The 17,151-nt window shown below is 43.2% G+C and overlaps 1 protein-coding gene across 4 annotated transcripts in view; it reads right to left on the bottom strand.

Moving 5' to 3' along the window:
* SCUBE2 (signal peptide, CUB domain and EGF like domain containing 2) overlaps window positions 1–17,151 on the bottom strand; it is a 74,075-nt gene that overhangs the window by 46,175 nt on the left and 10,749 nt on the right. For all 4 annotated transcript variants that reach the window (XM_059722668.1, XM_019477116.2, XM_019477117.2 and 1 more), the window contains exons 4-7: window positions 13,671–13,805; window positions 6,304–6,429; window positions 5,813–5,929; window positions 4,462–4,551 (exon numbers count right to left, since the gene is read on the bottom strand). In XM_059722668.1, coding sequence (XP_059578651.1) covers window positions 4,462–4,551; window positions 5,813–5,929; window positions 6,304–6,429; window positions 13,671–13,805 — 468 coding nt within the window. The remainder of the gene's footprint in view (window positions 1–4,461; window positions 4,552–5,812; window positions 5,930–6,303; window positions 6,430–13,670; window positions 13,806–17,151) is intronic.

Genomic DNA, 17,151 nt, shown 5'->3' on the forward strand with positions numbered 1-17,151 from the left:
CAAGCCTATGAACTTCACTTCATCAACCTCCCGAATATAAAAAATCATGGACTAAATATAGAGATTGGATTTATGACACATTATAACCTGCCTGACATCTGACTCCCCAGGTACTTCTCCACTATTTACCAGCTACATTCATTCCCCTTCCCCGCCCCGCATCCTGTCTCTCACCCACTGACTCCTCATCTTCACTTTTACCATCCCTGCTGTCAGCCAATCTGGTCACCTGGCTGATAGTATGAATAAAGGCTACATTAAATTTATACTCACTAAAAAGCTGTCCTGCATGCTTATTTGAACCATGTTGCAGTAAGGAGTAACATCAAGGAGCTGGCAGGTGTCATAACCCAAACACTGGCAAAGATATATGAAAACTTATGGTACTCAGGTTAAGTACCTGAAGACTGGAAGGAGGCCAGTGTGGTACCCATCTTTAAGAAAGGGCAGAAAGTAGATCCTGGGAATTATAGGCCAATCAGCTTGACCTCAGTCCCCGGTAAGATTCTGGAGAAAATTATCAAAGAGACCCTTCTTGATAAGATGGCTGAGGGCAACATCCTGTGGAACAGCCAGCATGGGTTTGTCGCAGGTAGGTCTTGCCTGACCAATCTCATCTCCTTCTATGACCAGGTGACATATCACCTGGACAAGGGAGAAGAAATTGACATCATATATCTGGACTTTAAAAAAGCCTTTGATCTGGTGTCCCATGATCTCCTCATGGAAAAATTGGCCAACTGTGGCCTCGGCTATACCACAGTCCAGCAGCTGGGAAATTGGCTCCAAAGTCAGACCTGGAAAGTAGTAGCCGATGGTAGCGAATCATTATGGCGCTCCATGACCAGTGCCATCCCCCAGGACTCTGTCCTTGGGCCAGTTCTCTTTAACATCTTTATCAACGATGTGGACACTGGGGTCAGAAGCACACTGGCCAAGTTCGCTGATGACACTAAACTTTGGGGCATAGTGTCCACACCTGAGGACAGGCTAGTGATCCAGGCTGACTTGGACAAGCTTAGTAAGTGGGTGGATACAAACCTGATGACGTTCAATACCGATAAAAGCAAGGTACTCCACCTCGGGGGAAAAAAAACCCTGCAGCATGCTTATAGGCTCAGTGGCGCTCAACTCACTAGCACTATGGTTGAAAGAGACTTGGGGGTCATGATTGACAGCAAGATGAACATAAGCCACCAATGTGATGTCACAGTTGGTAAAGCAAACAAAACTCTGGCTTGCATCCATAGATGCTTCTCAAGTAAATCTCAGGATGTCATCCGCTGTACTTGGCCTTGGTGAGGCCGCAGCTGGAGTACTGCATCCAATTCTGGGCTCCACAATTCAAGAAGCATGTTGAGAAGCTTGAGAGGGTGCAGAGGAGAGGCACGCGCATGACCGGAGGGCAAGAGAATAGACCTTATGATGAGAGGCTGAGAGCCATGGGGGAGCTCAGGCTCAGGGGGGTACCTGGTGGCTGCCTATAAGTACATAAGGGGCATGCATCAGGATCCAGGGGGATGTCTGTTCACCAGAGTGCCCCAAGAGATTAACAAGGACTAAAAGTCATAAACCAAGACTGTTTTAGGCTGGGCATAAGGAAAAATGTCTTCATTGTCCAAGCCCCCAAGACCTGGAACAGACTCCCTCCAGAAGTGGTGCAGGCGCCTACTCTGGACCCATTCAAGAAACGTTTGGATACTTATCTTGCTGGGATCTTTTGTGCAAGGTACTGCATCTGGGGAGGAAGAACCAGCAGCAGACCTACAGGCTGGGGAACTCCCTTCTTGTCAGTGCAGAGACAGAAAAGGATCTTGGAGTCATTATTGATGCCACAATGAACATGGGCCGACAGTGTGGGGACACAGTCAGGAAGGCCAACCACACCTTGTCATGCAGCCACAGATGCATCTCAAGCAGGTCCAAGGAGGTGATCCTCCCCCTCTATGCAACACTGGTCAGGCCACAGTTGGAGTACTGTGTCCAGTTCTGGGTGCCGCACTTCAGGAGGGATGCGGACAACATGGAGAGGTCCAGAGGAGGGCCACCTGCATGATCAGGGGTCAGCAGGGCAGGCCCTACGAGGAGAGGCTAAGAGACCTGAACCTGTTCAGCCTCCACAAGAGAAGGCTGAGGGGGGACCTAGTGACCTGTTACAAACTAGTCAGGGGGGACCAGACGGCATTGGGGGAGCTCACGTTCCCCAAAGTGCTACCAGGAGTAACTAGAAATAACGGTCACAAGCTGGCAGAGGGTAGATTCAGGCTAGACATCAGGAGGCGCTACTTCACTGTCAGGGCGGCTAGGATCTGGAACCAACTTCCAAGAGAAGTGGTGCTGGCTCCTACCCTGGGGGTCTTTAAGAGGAGGCTGGATGAACACCTTGCTGGGGTCGTTTGATCCCAGTACTTTTTCCTGCGATGGCAGGGGGTCGGACTTGATGATCTGTTCAGGTCCTTTCCAACTCTACCAACTATGAAACTATGACCCTAGCTGACTTCCTGCCACTGGGCAGGGGGCTGGACTTGATGATCTTCAAGGTCCCTTCCACCCCTAACATCTATGAAATCTGTGAAATCTTCACTGACTGCCTTTGTAGCATGCATACCAGCCTCTGGCTTCTTTACTATTCAGCCCATCCAAGAGGAGCACACACCAACTGCAGATGCTTCCTCAGCCTGACAAAGGGTATTTAAACCAGAAAGCTTGCTAAGAAGAATTTTTCCAACTATTTGAATTGGTCTAATAAAAGATATCCGATTTACTCAAAGAACCTTGTCTCCCTATGTCTTTAGATCAACACATCTACAACCTATAGCCCCATATCCAAATATGTATTTTATGATTAATTCAGTCCCTGGAAAGATCACTGGATTAAATGTTTAACAGCTAGATTTAGCTCATACAGAAACATTAAAAAAGTGCTAATATGAAGAGGAAAAGTAATGTCCCTTTCACATGCAAACAAAAGTGAGGGGGTTGGCGTTTCTTGCAGGCACAGTGAGGATGTGCGTCTCTCCTCTACTGCCCCTTAGCTATAATTTCAAGGGTGGACTTCAACCCATACCAGGCCTCCCATTATGGTGAATTTTCCCATACATTTTAAATGGTGCACAAACAGACAGACTTCACTATTTTAAATCAGGGGTGCTCAAGCCACAGCCCACAGAGCCACATCATCTGGCCCACAGGGATTCCCAGAATTTGATGGTGGGGGGAGTGGTGGCAATGTTAATTGCTGCTTCCTTGCTGCCACATTTCCAGGCCATAGGGTACCCCATGAACCAGATAGCATGGTCCTGTGCACTAGACCTGGAGTGCTGGGCTGCAGGGAGATGGCATGGGACCTGATCCGGGTGCACAAAGCTAAGCAGAGGCAGTGTAGAGACAATCCAAGAACACGGGATAGAAAAAAATGGTGTGGGGCCCGATTCAGGTACAGAGGGCCAGGATAGCACAGGGCTCTCTCCTGCCATGTGGGGCCCATGGATTAGCCCCGTGCCACACATCTAGCACGTGAGACTAAAAGGCTGAGCACCACTGCTTTCAATATTCAAAACAAGTTTAAAGGAAACTGTACTAGAGTCTCCTCTTCCACAGACCAGATTTACAATGTTGTATCTTTATTTAAAGGAAGCAGTTGTCTGCTGATGACTCACAACACAATTAAGGCTGTAGTATAGGACCTAACTGTGTTCCCACATCTGAGTTAAAAATGTGGAGTCCAAATCTGTAGTCCAAATATAGATACAAACAGGCCTTGTCCACATTCCACCTTTTAACTATTTGTTACCTGAGTCTTGTCTCATGGCTAGAGCTGCTGGGGTTTGCATTCTAAATAGCATCTAAGCAGACTGGAACGATGTTTTCCCTCAGAATCTGGATGTTCATAATACAGGTCTCATAGCCAGGAAATGCAGACTAGAGGTTTTAGACAATGACCAGGGACTCTGAAAGATCTCTGTTCAGTTTCTAACTCTATTAGAGACTTTCAGTATAAAACTGGAAAAGTCATTTAATCTCTGGGCCAACCAAAACCACCCATTCTGAGGGGTTCAAAAGTTTCACATTTAGTCTGATTCTAAAATAAATAATTTTAATGGGAGTTAAGCACGTGTCCTATTTACGCTGTGAATGGTAGAATAGGCATGTAGGGAGAACCCTGTAGGCAAGGGGTTACTTACAGAGTAGGTCTCTTGGCTCTGGCTCCCCTCCTATTGACAAACATCCCAGATACAGTACATGGTTATTTATGCACTATGGGACCTTAATCTTTTTTTTGAATGGAGATTCCATTCACTTCCACTTCAGTGAGTCACATATGTCACTCCTAGGGCAGAGTTTACCCTGCAGTCATAATAACTAGAATGGGAAATAGTTATTCAAGACAATAGGTTTTCATTGTGTGAAACCAGTTTAAAAAAACCCTAGAGCAAAACAATATCAGGTGGCCATTTTTACCCATGAGGAGTCGCCGTTTCACCCGTTTGTCCACATCAGTTCCTCCTGTGGCATTGCTTTCAGAGATCTCCACCACAGTCTCCTCTCTCGCTGCAATGCAGGTAAACAGGAAAAAAAAAAGTCAGTGCACAATGGTGTAATCATAATCATAACTCTCTTGTATTATATGCCCTTTGAATGCTAAAATAAAATAATTAAATTACAAGCTATGCAGATACTTACATCCAGTATCATAGGCGGAACTGAATGCACAGAAATATGAAAAACTGAATGTCACAAATAAATGCTTGAAAATAGAACAGCATAAAAATATCCTCATCAAAGTGGGATGGCACTTTTTTTTGTTAATTTTAATTTATATTTTTAAAGACCCAAATGTTCACCTTAGAACCATAGAAAATGCAGCAGATAGGGTGAACAGTGTAACAAAAAAGAGTTAATAAAATATCATTAGTCGATTCAGGATCGCTTGCAGGCTACTGAAAAATATGACCAATTATGGCTGGGATTATGTTTTTCTTTTTAATCAGTGGTCAATGAACTTTTCCAGTGGAAAAAGTTTACTAGTCTTTGAAGCATTCATCCTTATCTGCCAGAGCATTTAGTTACATCTAAAATGGATGCATTCTATCAGGTTATGCTCTAAGTTTAATCAGAAGTTAGAGCTTTAATGAAGTTATTTTTTGGAGAAATTCTGTGGTCTGCATTATACAGGAGATTGATGAAATCTCCTGTCTAGAGATCTCCTGTCTACCTCCTAGCCTTCAGGTATGTAGGAATACTGAGGAAAAATGAATTTTCCTCTGGTTCCAGAGAGTTTTCCTCACAGGTACCAGAACAAAGTTCAAACTACAACAGTGAAAGGGAGAGTCTCATGGTTTCTTAAAAACATAAGTTAATTTTCTTCTTAACATTCTGGGCCAGACTGAGTAGTCACAAGGCAGCTCTTCCAGGGCAACTGAGGATATCTCTGCCAGGGGAATTCTCCAGGTGATGTACAGCTGGCTTTATACCACTTGCTCCAGGCCTTTTCTTCTATTGTGGTGCCCTCACCCTGGTCAGCAAAATGTGCCCTACCAGACCATTCCTCCACACATCCCTACGGTTGCTCTAAATTATACCAGGTGCAAACCTGGACCCCAGTTCAGGGGAAGCAGGAATGTGATCTAAAGGCATCTTCCCTCTATTCCCAGGAATCTGCCCTATACGTTGAAGATTGCTTAGATCTAGTTTTTTTGCAACCAGTCAGCCATATAACTTAAACATGTCACTCATGCAGAAATAGAAACTTTCTGAAACCATTATAAGCAGCAGTCATTGAAGGAAAAGATTCCATCCAGTGCTTACTGACCAAGGCAGGTTTTCCCATCCAACTGCATTATGTACTTTGGATGACATCCACAAACGGGCCCATCAACAGCATCCTCACATGTATGCTGACACCCTCCATTTCCATGAATGCAGGTCACTAGAGAAGAAAATAGTTTCAGAAAATTCACCAGGATCTTTGAAAAACTGAATCTGATGTCCTCTCCACTCTGCTAAGACAGTTTTGTTTATTGTATCCTCAGTGGACTTACGTGAAATTTAAACAGTGCAGAGTGTTTGTGCAGATACTTGTATAAAATGGGTAAATTTCAGTCCTGTGCTTGAACAGTAAAACTTTATAAAATCTACTGATCTGAATACTTCACTTTATCAAACACCTCAAGTTTCAATGTATGGTCCTGGCATATGCATGCATACAACCCCCAATTTAGCAATCAGCTAAATTGATAAAGAGATAAACAACAACATTTATCTTTACTTTGAGAAACCGTAAATGTGTAGAACGCTACATACAAATGCAGTCCCTCTGGTTCTTGGCCAGCTCAAATCCAGGCCTGCATTCACATGCCACTCCTCCTTTTGGTGTTTCTCTGCAGATATGGGCGCAGCCATGATCTTTATTCATGCAGTTCATGCCTTCTGCAAAACAGTACAGATGTGACATCATCAGTATTTGCAGTGTCTTTGGAGGCAGGTGACTGTACTGACAAACATCAGCCCAACCCTAAAAAAACAGAAAGGAACCTGGACCTTTTGAAAGAATCTGGTTCATCTGAACAAAGCAAAAAAAAGTATCAGCTAATATACAAGAAATACAAAGCAAAGCAAAAGCCCTGCATAGTTATTCCCCAGGTCTGTTCCTTTGCTTGCTACTGCCTTTCACATTGTAAGGTCTGCTGAGCAGGAGCTTGTACAGCACCTGTGTATTTGTGCTTGTACAGTGCCTGCGCAATGAGCACAAACTTTCACTGAAGCTTTTGAGTGCTAATACAAACATTTATTAGTATTTAGAAATGATAACTCTTCTGCCCAGTGACTTGAATTGAGACCTATAGAACCAGATCCCAAGGCACCCATTCACTCTTCATGATTCCCATAAAATAGCAAAAGGGTACTTAAAAGAAAGGGAATGCTGAAATTCATTTAGACTTATAAAAAAAAAAAAATCACACATTTTTCACTTCTTTGTTTGAATGGCTGGATTGGATCAGGAGATTCATAGAGCAACATTTTCCTAAGTAGTTATGACCTGGCCTAGCATGCTGAATTGACAGGCAGCATAAGAACTTACTGTTTTGAGAGTATGTAAGCCTATCTCACCTATATTGGGCTTTTTTAATTTCAGCCCCAACATTTTAACATTACCTTAGCATGGTTATCATGCTGTTTTCTGTAGAGCTGCATGTACGTATTACATGACTGACTGCCTAACTGAACACAAGTTAGTACAAGAAAACATGCTCTGGACCTGAACAAATAAGTGATGTGACATTAGTTGACTTTTGATTCCTTTTGATGCACTTCATAAAAACATCTTGTTGTTTTGCCTTTGACAGTTACAAGCTGTTCACACTCCGGTACTTAATCTGTGGCTGTTGCTGCAACTCATCTGGCCCCTGCCAAAGGCTGTAGTCAACAATTAGCGTGAAGTTCTCACTCTCCAATATTTCAGCTAAATCAATGCCCCAGATACGAACAAGACTGCATCATGCTTCCAAGTGTCAAAAATCCAAAGTTTATTTTCGTTCTCTGGTCCATAAAGCATCTATTGCATCTCACAGACATTTTGATGCAGGAGCTCTCCCCTCACTGGGGTTTCCTTACCATAGAACCCAGCAGTAAAAGCAATGCAATTGCTCTGCTGTTCTTTTGGAATTGCTTAAAAAGTGTAAAATGCCAAGGGCTAGATCCTCTAGTCTGGCAAACACAATACAGGAAAGGGATTTCAGAAATCTTGGGGACACCTCTGAGGACACTTATGCCAGGTTGAAGGCTCCTTTGCTTTAGACCTGGGCTTTAATCCTGGTAGATTTCTTAGGGACAGATCCTGTGCACAAGGGAAATTCTCTGAATCCAGGAAAGACTTAGCACTCAGTACTGCAAGATTAGCCTATGCAACTGGAATAGCCCCTGCATCTATATATCTACTGTGTCACTGAAAGGGAGAGGTTGGATCAACATAATTGTGATGGTCCACCATAGCCCCTACCCTGGGGATCTTACAGTATAAAAGAGAGTTCACCATCTAAGCTACAGACTGTTGCTATTGATGTCCAGCAATCTAGCTTGTCCAGTCTATTACTGGCTATTGGCTAACAGTAAAAGCTTCTACTGCTGCTTAGGTACTGCCAAAGAGGTAGTAGCAAAGAGGCAACATGGAACTATTCATCTCTCAGAGAAGTCTGTCTATGCATGAGGAAGGATGAGAAGCAGTTTTAAAGCGCTAGCCTGAAGACTGGGGTTCACTTTCCCTGCTCCCTTGCCTGATCTCAGTCAAGTCACTCGGTCTCTCAGTGCTAGAACAACAGTACTTCTCTCTCTCATAAGGGTTCTGAGGATAATTACAGTAAATATCATGAGACACTCAGATATTTCAAAATGGGGGCCCCATAAGTACCTATGGCAGATGGACTGAAATGCAACCAAAGTATCAACTCTACTGAATACAGTGCTCTGAACCTGGCCACTTGAAGACATTTGTTCAAAAAAAAAAAAAAGCTGTGCTGCTGAAGCAGTTCTCACTCTGAATCAGTTCCCTAGATATCAAGACTGAAAGTGCATGGAGGGTGTTCTAGGGCCTAGGCAAAGCTTGCAAATTGCCTGTCCACTTATCAGTATAAACCTGTGGCCTAGTCCATTGTAGGTGCCAATGATACACGAAAACATCACAGTGCTGGAAAGGTCTTAGCATGATATACAATGTATATACACATTAAAAAAACATCTTTGGCTGAGTCACTCATCCAGTCTTGGATGGCAAAACAGAAATCAGGTTTCCACATCAGAATTTTGGAGGTTTAAATTGCAAGCTCTCATATAATTTAGCGGCACCAGCCAGCATAAGATTCCTTGTTGAATCCTTCTGCATTTCTTAAAGTCAGCAGAGAATAGAGAAAGAATGAATGCCAGTAGACGACAGACACTTAATCTCATGGAGAACTGTATGTTACAATAAACTGTTCTAGGCAGGGTTTCCTAAGAACAGGTACTAAACAATCCCAACTTCTGATTTCTTCTTGGGCAGTGCAATTACCTCGAGTACTCTGTACAGTGTGGTGGCTAAGTGTATTGTGGGTTCTATCCCATGTCTATTGAAGTAACTTTGATTCATTGCATTGGTAGCAGGATCAGACATAGGACAAGAATCCAAGACCAATCTCATTGAGAAAAAGAAAATTGGTAAATGCTTTTGTATCCTGGACATTGTAAAAAATTTTTCTTGTGCATCTCCATTGCTAAATGAAGGGGAAAGTGCTGCACTGGGAATGGAAGTCAACTTCTCATGCATGTTCAGTTACATTTTAATTAGGCAATTACTTTGCATATTAGATTTTTGACATCCCAGTTTTAGGCTACAGTATTCTTCCTCTATTAAGAAAGCTTTAAACAACAAAAGAATAGATGCAAGGCTGCTCAGATTATTCTGCTCTGCTGGTTTTTTGATTCCTTTCCCACAGCAAGGACTCTGTAGAAGTCTAACAAGACAATGATGCCTCAAATCCTACAGAACATACAAAAGAGCCCAGAGAGCCCCACATGAAAGCTATCATCCACTATTATACTGTCAATCAAGGATCTGTGCATCACATAAGATCACAAATTAGCCTTATTAACTCCAGTGTTTTTTCGTGACATTTCTAAGTTTAAACATGCAATATGATCTGCCTGTTAGCTAAGAGGTGTTAAGAAAGCATTAGGAGAATTAACGGCTTAGTTTCCGTTAACAAAGTAATTTCTTTGTGTTCATTCAACTCATGAAGGAGAAACTGTTCAAGCAGGTACTTTGGTAAAGTTCACTGAACTCAAACAAATGGTTTAAGTGCTGAATTGGGAATTGCTCAGTTCTTTGCTTGTGGAATTCGTTTGCTTCTTCACAGAGAGCTAAAAAGGCACCTTCCAAAATGGACCACACTGCAAGAATAGAATCCCCTTTGAATGATGAGCTGAACGGGATCTGACCAAGAGGAAAATAAAAATCAAAAGCAGCTGATATAAAATGCTATTTCATGTAGGAGAAAAGCACATTTGAACATTTACTATATACCAAGTGCGTGTATCTGGCAGTAGAGGTTACCTTTAAGAGCAGCTCCAGTGACCACTGAAGCCAGCAAACGGAAATTTAACTGTAAATGATTTGAAGCCTAAGGCCAGGCTTTATACTAATGTATTCTCTGCACACTCCCCCCACTGGGAATGCAAGAAGTCAAAATGGTATATGTCCTGCCAGATTTACACCCAGTTATTAAACTCTACTAAGCACCAAGGGTTGGTGCTATTTGTAAAGGGAGGGCCATTCATTATCATCACCACTCTGTTGTGAACATCCAGGTTTTAATTTTGGGCATGTCACTGCAGGTGCATAACAAAGAAAAAGGGAAAGGTTGTAAATGTACAATAAGCTACCAAGATCTCAGAGCTGACTGGCCAGTGAAGCAGTGTGAGAAAGCCTAACACCAAAGAGCACTATGCCCTTCTGCAGCAGGTGAAGAGAGGGATTAAGCCAGGGCACTGTATTCACTGCAGCCTGCTTTCAGAGATGCTTTAGCTCTAGATACTCTGAGAGAGGCTGCAGCTGGCCTGATGTGCCCCCAGGAAACTGGCCCAAGTGGCCACAGCTTTAAATGTGTTCATAACCCTGCAACTCCTTTTTTTCCCCACCCATTTTAGAGTAAAAGAAGTAAATAATTGTCTTGTGTGTAACATACTTCAATGGAAAGGAACCCAGAGCGAGATTCCTCATCAGCTGGACCAATGATAATGTGATGCATGTCAATAATAATGCTTATTTTAATGGTGAAAACCTGCATACATGATATTCTCCTTGACTGTGCAAACTCAGTATTAGTTTCACAGTTTCATAGTTGGCAGGGTCGGAAGAGACCTGAGGAGATCATCTAGTCCGACCCCCTGCCATGGCAGGAAAGAGTACTGGGGTCAAACAACTCTAACCAGATGTTCGTCCAGCCTCCTTTTAAAGACCCCCAGGGTAGGAGCCAGCACCACTTCTTTTGGAAATTGGTTCCAGGTCCTAGCCGTCCTGACAGTGAAACAGCACTTCCTAATGTCTAGCCTGAAACTACGCTCTGCTAGCTTGTGTCTTGTTTCTTGTAATTCCCGGGATTGCTCGGGGGAACAGGACTCTCCCAATGCCTGCTTGTCCCCCTTGACTAGTTTGTAGACTGCCACTAGATCCCCTCTCAGCCTTCTCTTGTGGAGGCTGAACAGGTTCAGGTCCCTCAGCCTCTCCTCGTAGGGCCTGCCCTGCTGACCCCTGATCATGCAGGTAGCCCTCCTTTGGACTCTCTCCATATTGGCCACATCCCTCCTGAAGTGTAGTGCCCAGAACTGGATGCAGTACTCCAGCTGTGGCCTGACCAGTGTCGCATAGAGGGAGAGGATCACCTCCTTGGTCCTCATTAACCCTCAGCCTGGGTGTGCCATCCACAGGGCCCTCGGGGGGGCCAGTGGGGGAGATATCCGGGTCCCTCCTCAGAAATACGGAGGCAAAGAAATAGGAAGTAAACAACAAAGCAAAAAGCCACACGTGTGGGATTTCACCATGTTATTGGAGCAATGTCCTCACAAAGCAAGCACCTTCCATGACTTACAGTTGAAGAGGGGTAAGTTCTTGCAACCAAAGGGAAAATATGATTGCACACAACAATCTGACCCTAAATATAATAAGCCAGGGTAAAAGAGAACCCACCTCTGGCTTTGGATCAGTATCATTATATTACACAACTACTCCTAACTAATAACTCTCCTCTAATAGCTCCTTTAGGAAAAAATTCACAGTCCTGCCCCAAACAATGTGGAGATCAGAGGACAAATTTTAGAAATAATAAACTTTAGAAAGCAAATCACCTCCAAACTATCCACTATGCAAATCAGCACAGGGAACAGGAAACCCGTGTGGCCCGTCTGAACCTCAGGCCTCTACTTCCAAAACCACTTTAGTGTGCTTTGTTACATACATGAACCACATCATCGCACCATCAAAGGGCCTCACAAACATTTATCCTCTGGATATGAGTGGTTATCTCTATATTCCCGATGGAGAAATATGTCTGAGTGACTGGATGGCGGAGCAGGGAACCAATCCCACATCATCCTGCATCCCCTTCCTGTGCTTTAGACACAAGAGTATTTTTCCTTAATGGAGAATGACACTAAGGGAGATGTCAGGGGAGGAAACAAGAGAGACAAGGGACAAGAGGAGTGGGAGGAAGGTCACACAGATGAGGGATACTGCAACGTACAGGCACATGGTATAGGAGAAAAAAGTGAAGCCCTGTTGTGGGGTACAAGAAAACAAAAACAGGAGAGATGGAATAGATGTAACCAGGACAGTAGGTCTAAAACAATGCCTGCTTTCACAAAAAACTGACTCCCCCCAAAAAACATGAAGAAGCACGAGGAGATGTAGAACAGGGCAGAGCTAAAGCAAGATGATGAATCCAAAAAGAAAATTTTGGTTGGAGAGGCTAAAGACAGATTGAAAAATGAAAAGAAAGATGACAGTGATCCTGATGGACCACCAGTGACCAGACACACCCATAGTTAAAGTGACCTGTTTTACCATTGGACCTGTCAAATAGCAGCCAAACACATGTCCTCTAGTAAGGAAATATCAAGTAAGAAGTCCTCTTTCCTGCACTGCACAGGTATCCCATTCAGCATTTTTCCAGGCCCTGATCCTTCAAAAGAGAAGGAGGGCACACTACAGATTCCTAATGAGGTAAAGGACAGGCAGGTGCAGGAGCTGCCTGTGTCCTTACATCCAAGGGGGAGAGACTTTGAATACAAATATTTAAAACAAAAGGTTAATTCAGCTGCAATAGATTACTATTGCCACTAGACCCTCCATCAGCAAGCTGCTGTATTTATGTTGATCTCTTTGATGTGTTTTATTTTATATATGTGGTTTATTCCTGGCCAGATTCTTTTTATATTTATGCCAATGCTAAGCTATATGATTTAAGAAAGTTTCACAGCTTTAAACACACTGAATGCTTTGCTAAGGTCCAAAGTTCAATGGACAACTCCCTGGTCTAGGCAACCACTGTAAAGTATCCCCTTAGGGGCTCCTAAATAATTTTGTACAACCCAATAATTAGACATCCAGCTTTTCTGATCTATTGCACGGTAGCTTCAGAAAGGTTTTACAACCTTAAAATCAAAGAACAAGACTAAAGGATCTCTCAGGCTAGCAAACAATAAATTTCTCCTTTTACTGAAGTATAAACAAGAACCACCTATATGACATCCTACACAAAGGGCCCACTCCCTTTTCACTGTCACTGGGAATGAAGAGCCTTCATAATTTTACAAGGGGTACTCAGCACTTTGCAAGATTGAGACCTAAAGAAGCTGTAAAATAGAGGCCTGAGTTGGTATGGGAGTGCAGCAGGGTATCCCTTAATAAAACCCATTGCTATAAAATGGGATGGCCAAAGGAGGAAATATAGGGGTGAGGTTTCTTCAAAGCTGTCTAAGAGATTTTGACACACAACTCCCATTAAAGAAATGGAAATTGTGTATTCAAGTCCTCTAGGTAGCTTTTAAAATCTTAATCTAAGTGTTTATGAAGATGATTTAGAGTTTGCTATTTGCTTCCATAAGAAGATGCTGCTCGCAGTTCGGAAGGAATGTAGGAGTACCTTCAGAGCGGTGAATACACGTATGCTGGTTGTCACTAAGAAAGAATCCTTCCTTACATCGACATTCATAGCTCCCCACTGTATTGACACAGATGTGCTGGCAGCCACCATTGTTGAACATACATTCATCCATATCTGAAACATAAAGAGATCAGGTTTACACATGCTTGTCTGCTACAAATGAACACCCAGAAACTGATACTAAAGTAGGCAGGTAGCTATATAGTATTGATTAAACAGATCTTTGTTTGCCGCAAGCAGTCTGTAAAACAAAGTACTGAAATAAGTTTATCATCCTAATGCAGATGGAAAAAGAAAAGAAATCTCTATTAAAAGCCTCATGCTCAGTTCAAGCCAGAGACAACTTGAATAATATAAGAAATATAATATAAGAAACCTGCAACCATGCCTTAAACCTTCATCCAACTACAAAACAAAGGCCAGATATCTCTTCTAATGTTTGAGAATGTTATATTCATTTTCCTCCTCTCCTAAGTCTACCCTGCTGTCTCTTATTTCATGGCTGCTTCTAAATTTCCTGGCTGTGGTTAAGGGCAGAAGCAAAAGTTACTTAAATAATTTAAATTATGCTGATCTTGCAATATGTCTGACCTCACCAGATGGAGGAAATACAGAGAACTTCAGCAGAAAAGCTTTTCTTGCAAGACATCTAACCAGTTGGGCAGAACCAAAAGATATGAAGAGTAGAAATGTCCCAGCTAAGTCTTTGAACATTACAATGCAAGTTCCAATCCTCAAACCTTTAAAAGTGTATCCATCACCACGTAAGGCTTCCATTGCCTCTTGTGACAAAGCTCATTGGTCAGATTTTCAAATGTGTTGATTTCAGTGGCAAGTAGCAGTCATAGGAAGAGGGAGACTTCTTTTTTTTTTTTGGGGGGGGGGGAGAGAGGGGGGATTTGTGCATGAGCCCCCCCCAGCAGGAAAGTCTGCAGAGTAGGGGGAGGAGAAAGGGCCATGGTGGGGAGGGAGTGGGGCTGGGGCTGGAACCAGGCAGGGATTGGGATCGGGGCTGGGGCCGGCTGCACCCATGCAGCGGCCCCTTCCCCTGAGCCCAGAGTCGTTGCCTGGCACTGGCGCCAGCACCCCCCTGCCAACAAAGTGGCTGGGCGAAATTCTGCTCTTTTCTACATTCATGATACATTTGGTGAAATTTGCTTGTTCAACATTTTGGTTGTTGTTACAGTACTAAGGGACAATTTATTTTAAACTAGCATTTGATTTATTTTTTTTTGCCTAAAATTAAGTCTTTAGAAAAAGAAAACAAAAAGTATCATGTTTTTTGCTACCGAGTGAAATCAAGCCCAGCAATAGATTTAATTTCTGTTGAAAACCAAGGGCAACCAGAGGACCTCTACTAAGTTGGATTTAGCACATCAGGGTGATAATGTCAAAGAATGAAGTTAAAAACCACCTAAAACAGTCCCAAGACATCCAAAGGTCTCCAGATGGTAGAAACAGCACGTTGAGCACAGCATCACAGCACAGCACCATGAGACTCCATTACTATGGATCTGAATGCTAGCCTCTGTTTCTACACAAGGGACTACAGAGAGTGAATGGAATATTGTCTTCTCTCTCCAAAATGTAATTGGCTATTTAGCTAAAATTCAGGCACATGTTTCATATCCTGAGAAATAAAAGGGGTGGGTTAAGTTTACAAAACCATGGCATGACTTAAGCAAATGGAAAATGAGACCAAATTTTGCTGAATTTGAACATGACCATTTTAAAATATATCTTCAAAGGGATACTAAAAATTAGTAGGGTTGTGATTTCATTGTTATTATTTTAAAGTCCATATTATTCTTCAGTGTTCCCTCCAAGAATTCATTGCACCAAGCCATTTTTTCTTTTAAATATAGCCATCCTAGTAACACTAAGCAACTACAATAAACAAACACAGGGTCATTTTCAGGACTCAGGTATGCTTTTGTAAATCCAGACAATCTCCTTTGAACATACAAAAATTAGAATCACATCAGCTGCAAGCATGAGCCACCAGAGTTCATTATATGGGGAAAACCCTTTCCTCCTCATTGCATTTTTAGAGACCTGCAGCGGTCATCCATGTAGAGTCCCTATTGCTGTGTGTGTACGCGTGCGTGCGTGCGTGCGTGCGTTGTAGAAGAAAGTTAAGATGCCCTTCCTAAAAGGGTCAATAAATATTTCAGTTCCTTCTGTGCTGAGTATGGTTTTGTGCCCTTTATAGCTACCTTTGGCAATATAGCAAAGCCCATGAGATTTAGTGCCTTCACCTTCTCTTCCATTTACATAGTAAGAGACTTAGAGTTTTTGCCTATGGGTCAGATCAACAGATGCAAATCAACATAGTTTCAACCAAAGCAAAGGACCTGTGTTGACCCATACTAGCTGAGGACCTGGTCTTAAACATTGAACAGAGGCTTGTATATCTGAAGTTCTGTCTCATCACTTTTGCATGGCTTACCAGAGACTACAAACTGTAAAGTGGGGACAAAGTCTCTCTCTCCCCAGGATTTGAAGCCTCCCAGGGTCCAGCAACAGCGGAGGCTCTATTGCACACAAAACAGCAAACAGCATACGTGAAGCCTGCACAAGGAACTACATTTTTCTATAATGCGGAACTCCACTGCTGTTTTCACCAAATCAGTGCCCAACACAGAAGTTCCAAAAAAGTACCAAAGCCTCAGACAGAAAGGATAATGCAGTGGTTAGAGCCCTACTGTGAGACTCAAAAACTGGCATTCAATTTTCTGCACTGCCAAAGACTTCTTGTGTGGCCTCAGTCAAATAATTTTGGATATCCATATGCATACAGATGCCCAAGGTACCTTTCTCCTGCTGGTAAATTAACTAAGGCAAACTGCCAATCTACTGCAGCCATGTTGCTTTAAGCTATCTTATTCATAGATTTCATAGACATTAGGGCTGGAAGGCAACTCACAAGATCATTGGGTCCAACCCTCTGCCCAAGGGGCAGCAAGTCTGCTGAGGTCAAATGATCCCAGCAAGATAAGCAAGTGTTTCTTAAAAGTGTCCAGAGTAGCTGCTTGCACTACTTCTGGAGGGAGTCTATACCAGGCTCTGGGGACTCAGATGGTAAAGAAGTTTTCCCTTATGTCCAGACTAAACCGGTCTCCCAGGAGTTTGTGACCACTGGACCTTGTCTTCCCTTGGGGTGCCCTGGTGAACAGATGTTATCCTGATGCACATCCCTTATATACTTATAGGCTGCCACCAAGTCACCCCTGAGCCTTCACTTCTCCTGGCTGAAGAGTCCCATGCCTCTCAGCCTCTCCTCATAAGACCTGTTCTCTTGTTCTCTAATCATGCACATGGCTCTCCTCTGGACTCTCTCAAGCTTTTCCATGGCTTCCAGGGCTAGACTGCCTGCCACTCAGGCCCTGGTTTTATACCCTGCAAGCCCAGCCCTTTTTGGGTCATGCAGTTTATATGATTGCCTTCTGCCTCACCTGCA

This window comes from Alligator mississippiensis, chromosome 2 (genome assembly GCF_030867095.1).
Source record: "Alligator mississippiensis isolate rAllMis1 chromosome 2, rAllMis1, whole genome shotgun sequence".
NCBI classification, from domain to species: domain Eukaryota; kingdom Metazoa; phylum Chordata; order Crocodylia; family Alligatoridae; genus Alligator; species Alligator mississippiensis.